Genomic DNA, 9413 nt, shown 5'->3' with positions numbered 1-9413 from the left:
CCCCTTTGGTGGCTGCATGCGCCCACATCTCCTGTCTCCCCGACCTGGGACTCCTACTAAAGCACCTTCTTCCCTTAGGGGCCGGACAGCGCCCACCTCTGTGATGGCCGTCTGGGGTCTCTGCTCCTGCCTGTCAACCTGGGACTCTTGGAGCCCAGCGCCCTGTCACTCCCTTTCATGCTCTCTTTCTCTCCCGTCCTCTTTCAGTGTGATCCTGGTTGCCATGGCAATACTGCAGCGGGTACCAGGTGGTGGCTGGGGGCAGGGAGCCGCACTGCCGTTGCAGCCTCCGCCATCTCCGAGGCCAGGCACCTGCAGGGCGCCTTGGCTAGGCCTCAATTTGGGGGACCTCAGGGCCTCCGCAGGCCTCGCGGACTTCTCCGTGGACAATGGGAGGTGGGGGATGGGGCGCGGGTGGGAGCAAGAGCATGGTATTGGGGGGGGGGTGCTGGCGGCATCGTGGCTGGGAGACGAATGGATGAAAGGTGAGAAGTCAAGGTGAACTAAGGAGACCAGGCTGGAGCGGGGCTGGGGGCGGGGGTGCAGGGCTGCAGGGAGCCAGACTCCAGCTCCTGCTGCCTGCGGGAGATGGGGCACCACCAGGCCAGGCCTCCCTGGGAACTTGGGGTGGGGAGGAGAGGCAGGCCTGGCCCAGCTGGGGACAGAATGGCAGCCAGCCCAGAGAAGGCAGGGCGGGGCCGGAGGGCTGGAGGTCCAGGGAGAGGCCCTGAGACAGTGACAGGATGGAGGGAGAGAGTCGGGGACAGAGCCAAAGGAGGAAAAGATGGGGAGGAATGTTGACAAGAAACACGGGTGCTGAGACATGGGGTCGGGGGGTGGGTTACAGGCCCGAGCGCGGGGACCAGAAACTCGGGAGCAAGGGACAGACTGGGAGCCCAGAGTCCCCACCAGCCTCTCTTCTCCCTGGCTCCCAACCCTCTCTACCCCCACCCCAAGCAGGATGCAGTTTCCATGACAACTTGGCTGGCCAGAAAGGGGGGCTGGGGACTGCAGAGGAAATTTTCCACATCAGCAGGAAGGGAGGAGGGTAGAAAACAGAGAAGGAAGGGGCTGGGTATAGTGGGGGCCACATGGGGTCCTGGAACCCCAAGTCGTTGTGTCCACTGCCCCAGGATCCCCCAACCCCACCCCCAGCAAACCTACACCCTCTCCACTGGGCCCCTGTGGGGAAGGGGGAAGGTTCTGGAGAGGATCAACGGTCAAATGTCCAAAGATCAGCCACTGCCCAGTCCTCGAGGGGGGGGGGCAGCGAGCGGCTGACCGAGTTCAGGCCTCACGCAGACCACCAGATTCAAGGGCATGGCTCTCGACCGGGTCCCGAGGAGGGTAGGGGTAGTGGGCTACGGCCGCCTTGGTGAGTCACTGACCCTCTGGGGCCTCTTCTGCAGGCCCCGACCAGAATCCCCCGAAGCCCTTTGCCCTCCACAAACACACCTTCATGTACGTCTTCATGTGCACCTGGCTCTGCCTCTATGTCTGCCTGAGAACCATCCACTTCCCACCACGGGCCCCATCACCCCCTCCCTCTGGGTCCCTGCCACCCTCCTCCTGGGTCCCTGTCCCCTCCCTCTGGGTCTCTGTCCCCCTCCCTCTGGCCCCTAACCTCCTCCTTCTAGGTCTTTCCCCCTCCCTGTGGTCCCTGTCCCCCTCCCTCTGGGTCCCTGCCACCCTCCCCATGGGCCCCTGACCCCCTCCGTCTGGGTCTCTGTCCCCCTCCCTCTGGGTCCCTATCCCTTCCCCCTGGGTCCCTGTCCCCCTCCCTGTGGTCCCTGTCCCTCTCTCACTGAACCTCCCTCTCCCCAGGACAGTCCCTTGTTTCTCACCTGCTGACTCAGGGACCAGAACTGGGCCTAGAACTTGTTTTTGTCTGGAATCGTGACCCAGGGCGAATGGCAGGGAATGTGCCCCCTTCCCTGCAGCTCCAGAACCTCGCTGCTCTTGGGGAGAGGTCAGTGATCTCACCATGAAAGACTTAGACTCCCTGAAGCTCCTGCTCCGACCTCCCTTAGGCGCTGGGACCTCTGGCAAGTCTCTTACCCTCTCTGGGCCAAATGTGAAACAGGACAAGCCATCCCGCTTCCCCTCTTAGGCCAGGGTGAAGAGTGACGGGCCTCTGGAGACTCTGAGGGAATTGGAGGAGGGGAAGCCCAATACCTCTGCAAGGCCCTCCCCCATCTCTCCCCTCTCCCAGGCACCCCGACCTTGTGGTGGAAGTGGCCCATCCAAAAATAATCCAGGAATCTGGAGCACAAATCCTGCGCTGTGCCAATCTCCTGGTGAGCCCTGCCCAGCCTGCCTCAGCTCCACCCCACCCTACAGTGGGGTCCGTCCCCTGACCTCAGACCCTCCCCACCTTCACCCACCCCAGGTGGGATCCCCCTCAGCCCTGGCTGACCAGGCCACAGAGCACCAGCTCCTGGAGGCCTCGCACCGCTGGAACCACGCTGTGTTTGTGGCCCGGGGGGCCCTGTGGGGCACTGAGGACATCACCAGATTGGACGCAGCTGGGGGCCTCCAGGTGAGGGCCCGCTGGGCTCCCAGTCGAACCAGAGCGGGCCTACAGAGACCCCCGGTCCTGTCACCCTTGCTGTCACTTCCAGAGTCTTCGCGTCACCATGGCCACGCACCCCGATGGCTTCCGGCTAGAGGGACCGCTGGCTGCAGTACCCAGCACTGGGCGTCGCACTGTGCTCTATGAAGGCCCCATCCGCGGACTCTGCCCCTTTGCCCCCCGCAACTCCAACACCATGGCGGCTGCCGCACTGGCCGCCCCCAGCCTGGGCTTTGACGGCGTGGTTGGGGTGCTTGTGGCAGATCTCAGGTGAGCGAAGGCTTGTGGGGGTTGGGGCTGGGGCCGGGCCAGCCAGACTGACCACCCTGCTTGCCCCAGCCTCACAGACATGCACGTGGTGGACGTGGAGCTGAGTGGACCCCCAGGCCCCACAGGGCGAAGGTTTGCTGTGCACACCCACAGAGAGAATCCTGCTGAGCCCGGCGCTGTCACGGGCTCTGCCACTGTTACCACCTTCTGGCGCAGCCTCCTGGGTGCGGCCCCTCTCCCCAAGCCCTGGGCCCCATGCTCTGCGGAGCTTGGGTCTCGGGCTCCGTCTGGCTCTGCAGTTCTGTTTCTGTCTCAGTTGACTGATCTTTATTTTTGTGTCTCCTTCACCTTCTACTCCACGTTTCTGAATGTTGATAGATCTATCTCTGTCCAAGGCTCCTTTCCCTGAGTTTCCGTATCCTCCTCTCGCTGGGAGCCTATAACCTCTCTCACTGTGTGTCTCGGTCCCCCTCCGGGTCTCAGTCCTTCTCTGTCTTCCTCCACCCCCACCGTGGTCTGTCCGTCCCATCAGGCGTCCGTCTCCCATCTCTCGGACCCAGCGTTTTACTCCCTATATCTCCCCCGCAGGCTGCTGCCAGCTCCCCTCCAGGCCGGGGATCCATCTCTGCTGAGAAGCCGCCTCCTTCCTTAGGGGACACCTTCGTCTCATTTACGTCCCCCCACCACCGCCCTGGCCTCGGTTACCCCCGACCTCCCTCCTGTCTCAGTAAATAGTGGAGGCTCTTCTCCCTGCATGGTCTGGTGTCTCTCGTCCCTTGTTTCCCTTCTTTGACGTCACGCTGCGACTTCACACCCGGCTTGGTGCCACCGCAGAGGAAGAGCACAGCACACGAGGGAGCATCACTCCCGGAAGTTATCGCGAGAGCCTACCCACTACATTTCCCAGAATCCTCTGAGCACCAGGGGGCGTGGCCGTGGGGGAGGGCCGCCGTGGGGCATATTTCCGGGATTCACCGCAGCGGCGGAACTGCAGTTCCGAGTTCTCGGGGCGACAGTGGACTTCTGAACCAAGCCGCCCGGAAGTTCCGTACCGAGCAGCGGGCCCTCGCAGGGGCTGCCGGAAGACGTAGTCCGGCACGCGGGGGCCGCCGGGAGCTGTGTGCTTCCGGCCTGGCCAGTCAGCGCCGTGCTGCCCGCCCCGCACTCGGAACCCACAGCCGCCGCCCAGGGGGATGCGGGAGCCCCTGGTCTCGGGGAGCAGAGAGGCAGGCGGGGTGAGGGGCGTTGCCAGGCAACGGGGGAGCGCCGCGGTTGGGGTACGGGTCGGGGAAAGGGCTCTGTTCCTTGGTGTCCGGGGAGGGGGCCCTGTTGCTGAGTTACAGGAGCTGAGAACCCTGTTGTTTGTGATAGGGGAGGGGAGTCTTCTGTTGCTAGGCGACCAGAGGAGACCCCGTTACCTAGAAACAGGGGAGGAGGATTTCTCTATTGCTAAGTAACCAGAGAGGCTTGTTACCTAGTTGGGGAGAGGGTCCTCCGTTGCTAGGTAACCAGAGAGGGAGCCTGTTACCTAGAGACAGGGGAGGGGGGGTTGCTAGGTGACCACCATAGGGACCCTTTCACTTAGGGATGGGGGGGGTTCTCTGTTGCTAGGTGAGGAGAGCCTTTTCACTAGCAGTAGGGGATGGAGGTACCCCACTGCCAGGAGAGTGCCTGGGGCGCAGGCTCAGTGACCCGGTGTCCCCTCAGGCTGCCCTGAGCCCCCCACCTCAATGGCAGTGCCCCCAGGGCCTGCTGGCAGGTTGGGCTTCCAGATCCCAGGCCGAGTACCTTCTTCCGTCGCCCCTAAGCAGGAGCCGAGGACGGCATGTCCCAGGCCCCAGGAGCACAGCCGAACGCGCCTTCTGTTTATCACGAACGGCAACGCCTGGAGCTGTGTGCCGTCCACGCCCTCAACAACGTTCTGCAGCAGCAGCTCTTTAGCCAGGAGGCTGCCGATGAGATCTGCAAGAGGTGACCGTCACCCATCCTAACCCCTGGAGAAGCGGGGCTCGTGGGCAGAACCACCAACTAGGTCTCACAGCGAGGCAGCGACAGAGCTGCCTCATCACCTGCCTGGGGAACCCTGGGACTGAGAGATGGAGACGTGGCCTCTCACACCTGCCCTTTGCCACAGCCACAGCCCCAGCTCAGGCCTCATCTTCCCTTATCTGGACCCTCATCCCCACATCCCCTCCAGCCTCTCAGCTTCTCGGTTTTCTCCATCAGTCCACGCTCTGCCCAGCCCCAGCACTGAGCGTGCCCTCCACTGCTCACAGCCCTCCTGTGGCTCCCCAGCAGCCCTGGGAGAAGCCCCAGGTCCTGCAGCCTAATATATCCAAAGCCCTGCATGCTCTGGTCCCCGTCTTCCTCTTCAGCATCATGCCTCACTGCACCCCCAAACCACAGTTCTCCCCAGTCCCCGAATGAGCCCTGCTATGATGCTTCTGGGCCTTTGCATGAGCTATTCTTCCTGTCTGGAACAGCTTCCTTCTCTCGGCAGCCTGGAATGTTTCTCCTCACTCTGCAAGATTTCAAACATCACTTCTTTATTCCTGCTCTCCCCTGTCTCCTCCTCTCCGTCCCCACAGCCCCGGCCCTAGCCTAAGCCCGTCATCTCCTGGATCCTTCCTCCTGTCAGTAACCACCCACATGATGCTACACCCAGAGAAGACCGTGTCTTCCCACTCTTGCTTACAGCCCTCTCGTGGACCCCTGGCATCCTCAAACAGAGTCCCAGCCCCTCAGACCGATTATTACAGAATTTATTCATCTCGTCTGGCATTCACAACAGCGGTCCACCAACTCTTTTACACAGAGGCTATGCTGGAGACCCAGAGATGAGTCCAGTAGGAGCCCTCCCCTGCAGGAGGCCAGGCAGACAGATACACAGGAAATTAATACACGGACTTTTCCTCTCCAACCCCTCCCCCTGCCCTGCCCACCAAGGGCCCGGAGAAAGAACAAAGGTGCCACTGTTTGGAGAAGGCAGGATCCAGAGACAAGTGGTGGCAGGGTGGGCCTCCGGAGCTGGGGGAGAGCTGCAGGAGAGAGGCTGGGAGGCAGGAGCACAGACAGGTGGCTGGGGGGGAACTGAGGCTAGGAGGCCAGCTGAGGGGCTGAGACTTTATCCTGGGGTGACAGGGAACCAGGGAAGGCTGGGAGCAGGGGAAATGCAGCGTGAGTGTCGGGTGTGGAAAGAGCCCCTGAGATTGGAGACTGGAGGCCAGAGGAGGGTCCCGGGTGGGAGGAAGACAAGGCCTGAGCTGGGAAATGTGGCTCCAGGACAGAGCAGAGAGAGGTGGGGACAGAAGGAATCAGGCTTGGGGCTGATAAGCCATTGGGTTGAACAAAGGAAAGAGTCCAAAGGCTGGGTGATTCAAGGACCCTGGGCCTCTCTTGCTCTGTGGGGAGGGTACAACCTTTTCAGGGGCCCCCAACTCAAGCTCTGACTATCCCCCGACCAGGTTGGCCCCCGACTCCCGGCTGAATCCCCATCGCAGCCTCCTGGGCACTGGCAACTATGACGTCAACGTGATCATGGCCGCCCTGCAAGGGCTGGGCCTGGCCACCGTGTGGTGGGACAGAAGGAGGTGGGACCCCAAGTACCGTGTCATGTGTGCTAAGCCTGGACAGTGGATACAGCATGACAGTATCCATGTGGGACAAAGCAGGAGAGGGATGGGTGGACAGGAGGCGAGAAAGAAGGGATAGATGGGTGGATGGTTGGCATGGCTGAATGATGGGTGGATGGTAGACCTATGGGTTGGGAGATAGTGGAAAGATGAGTGGATGACTGGGTGGACAACAGGATGGGCTGAGAGGTGGATGACGGAGAGACAGATGGTCATCTGGTGATGAAGTGGACGGTAAATTGGTAGTTGGATGTGTTGAGTAGGTGGTGGTTGGGTGAATGAATAAAGGATGGATGATTGGTAGACAGTGGATAGTGAACAGGTGGTTGGGTAGTTAGATGGTTGGATGGACAGATGGATGGATTGGTAAAGAGTGATTGAGGACTGGAGGATGGTGGGTAAGTTGCTGAGTTGGTGGCTGGCTGGCTGGTCAGTTGCGTCAGTAGGTGAATGATGTTTGGGTGGATGACAGATGGGTATTTGGTCGGGGGTGGTCACTAGATGGCTGGGAGGTTTGGGTGCACGCATGATCGGGTGAGTGGAAGGAGACAAAGGTTGTGCTGAGGGAGGAGCGTCTTTGGGCAGGCTCGGGGGGGCCACTGCTGCCTTGCCAGCCGGGGTCCCACAAGCTCAGTACCCTTGGGCCAGCGGGTGAGCCCAGGACCCTGATGGCAGGGTCCGCACTCCTCCCACACAGGCCCCTGTCCCAGCTGGCCCTGCCCCAGGTGCTGGGACTGATCCTGAACCTGCCATCACCCATGTCTCTGGGGCTGCTGTCCCTGCCCCTGCGCCGGCGGCACTGGGTGGCCCTCCGCCAGGTGGACGGCGTCTACTACAACCTGGACTCCAAGCTGCGGGCGCCCGAGGTCCTGGGGGACGAGGACGGTGTCAGGTGAGGGCAAGGTGACTCGAGGGCTGGGGCAGGGCGCTAGGGCCCCCCTCCCCTGGAGGCAACACACAGGCTCCTGGGCCTCAGTCTCCTCATTTCTCTGCCCAGGGCCTTCCTGGCGGCCGCGCTGGCTCAGGGCCTGTGCGAGGTGCTGCTGGTGGTGACCAAGGAGGTGGAGGAAAAGGGCTGCTGGCTGCAGACAGACTGACCCCGCAGAGGAGGGAACCAGGCCGCCCGGGCAGTCCCTGTGCGTCCACACGGCTGGCCCTTGAGTGCCGGGGAAGGACTAGGCCCCGCTCCTCCTGGACCCCGCGGAGGCCCCAACCCCTTTCCCATACCCCTGCTCAACGCCGCTGCTGCCTCAATAAATCTGCTCGTTTGCTCCCAGCCTGGCCTGCATCTGCCTGGGGCGACCCTTTCCCTCCGGGGCTCCCGCGGAGCAGAGAGGCTGGTAGCCAGGCGGGCATTGTGGGGAGCCCGGGAGCCCAAATGCTCCCCCGCCTTCCCGCTCCACCAGCCCGGGTGAGTCACCCACCTTTCTGGGCCTCTGTTTCCTCGTCGGGGGGCACAGCCAGAAACAGCACAAATCCCTGCTCTTGTGGGCCGGGGGAGACCGGGAGCCGATAGGCACAATCTAGAGTGTTCGGTGGGCTAAGTGCTGAGAAGAAAGCAAGTTTCTTCCTGGAGTCTCAGTTCTTCTCCATCAGTGGCTCCAAGAGGGGGCCACGCCGCTATCCCCGTGTTCGGCTGCGTGGCGGAGGGGAACGAAGGCTGCTAACCCACTGACCTTCAGAAAGACCCCGCGTTATCCGGGCGGGCCCGCAGTCCTGACGGCGGAGGAGGCAGGAGAGGAGAGGCCAAGAGAGACCTGGCGAAGGAAGCGGGTCAGAGACGCTACGTGGTGGACAGCTTTGGAGACGAGAAGGGGCCAGAGCGGGGAAGTGGAGGCAGCCCAGACCAGGGCCAGGGCCCCAGGAGGAACCAGCCCTGCCCACACCCTGACTCCAGCCCAGCGAGGCACGTTAGACTTCCGGCCTCCGCACGTGTGAGCGAAGAAACAGCCTTAGGAGCCGGTACAGCGTGGGGGGATTCATTTAGGGCAACGGAGCCCTTGGAGCCGCAACTGGAAGAAGGGGAAGGGGAGCTGCGGGGGTGCAGAGGAAAGGGCTGAGGGGGCAGCCAGCGCAAAGGCCCTGGGAAGGCTGGTGTGGCAAAGGGGGACGATGGGGGCCCTCAGGGATTTGAGCAGGAGGACAGGCTCCCACCAGGTGTCTTCTTTCCACATTCTCGAAGGAGCAGGACCCCCTCCTGTTCTGTGTCCTTCCCCAGGGGCCGCCACCGTCCCTTGCTGTAGCTTCCCTGTCCTGTTGGCATTGACACTCCCCCACCACCCCCCACCCCCGGGTCCTGCAGCACCTCCGGGCACGTCCGCAGATGAAGCCAGGCGCTTGCTCTCAGGCTGGGAGGCAGACACGAGGGGACAGGAGCCCCCTCCCCAGTCCTAGTTCAGGGCGGGAGGCTTTAAGAGGGACCCCCAGGGGGCCGGAGGAAGTTGAGGGGACCTGGGGGGAGGACCTGGCCCTCCGCAAAGGGCCAGCGGGAGGAAGGGGCTCTTTCAGACCGGGAGACAGCTCTGCAAGAGCCCCGCAATACAAGGGGAGCCGTCGCTACTTGTCACTGACCAGGGGCTGACGGACGAGAGTGGGTCCCCACCAGGCCCAGGCCACAGGGCCTCCACGGGGACGCTGAGGGCTGGACCTTGTCCAGGACAGCGGGTGGGGGCCGCAAGGGGAGCAGCAAGTCAGTCCCGGGCTAAAGTGCCCCCGTGGGGCGGGTGGTGGGGACAGCCTGGGAGGAGGCTGAGAATCCAGAGGGGAAAGGATGGGGGCCTGAGCCGGGACCCTGGGGAGGGAGAGGAGGGACACAGTCCGGCAGCTCGGCTCTGGGGGCAAATGTGAGAAGGAATGAAGGCGGCGCCCAGGCATCTGGCCCTAGGACCCTGGGACAGTGCGGCCACCCCCAACAGATGAAGAGTGGTTTGGGGATTGGT

The 9413-nt window shown here is 62.8% G+C and overlaps 2 protein-coding genes across 5 annotated transcripts; both read left to right on the top strand.

Moving 5' to 3' along the window:
- Positions 1 to 1206: 1206 nt before the first annotated feature.
- On the top strand, positions 1207 to 3608 carry ASPDH (aspartate dehydrogenase domain containing). Its single transcript, XM_080829616.1, has 7 exons — positions 1207 to 1375; positions 1825 to 1969; positions 2213 to 2297; positions 2390 to 2539; positions 2622 to 2842; positions 2912 to 3066; positions 3431 to 3608. Exons 1-7 carry the CDS (start codon positions 1321 to 1323, stop codon positions 3472 to 3474), a joined length of 855 nt encoding a protein of 284 aa, XP_080685742.1. The 5' UTR covers positions 1207 to 1320; the 3' UTR covers positions 3475 to 3608.
- Positions 3609 to 3795: 187 nt separating this feature from the next.
- JOSD2 (Josephin domain containing 2) lies at positions 3796 to 7749 on the top strand. Of its 4 annotated transcripts, none has more exons than XM_080829539.1 (5): positions 3796 to 4077; positions 4654 to 4813; positions 6307 to 6432; positions 7172 to 7366; positions 7472 to 7749. In XM_080829539.1, exons 2-5 carry the CDS (start codon positions 4668 to 4670, stop codon positions 7569 to 7571), a joined length of 567 nt encoding a protein of 188 aa, XP_080685665.1. In that variant the 5' UTR covers positions 3796 to 4077; positions 4654 to 4667; the 3' UTR covers positions 7572 to 7749. The 4 variants fall into 4 exon arrangements, with proteins under 4 accessions (XP_080685665.1, XP_080685666.1, XP_080685667.1 ...); XM_080829540.1 differs by having other exon boundaries at positions 3801 to 4119; XM_080829541.1 differs by having other exon boundaries at positions 3816 to 4077; positions 4651 to 4813.
- The last annotated feature ends 1664 nt before the right edge of the window (positions 7750 to 9413 follow it).

The sequence above is a fragment of the Martes martes genome, assembly GCF_963455335.1.
Source record: "Martes martes genome assembly, chromosome: 17".
NCBI classification, from domain to species: Eukaryota; Metazoa; Chordata; class Mammalia; order Carnivora; family Mustelidae; genus Martes; species Martes martes.
This window is presented reverse-complemented; position numbering and strand designations above follow the sequence as displayed.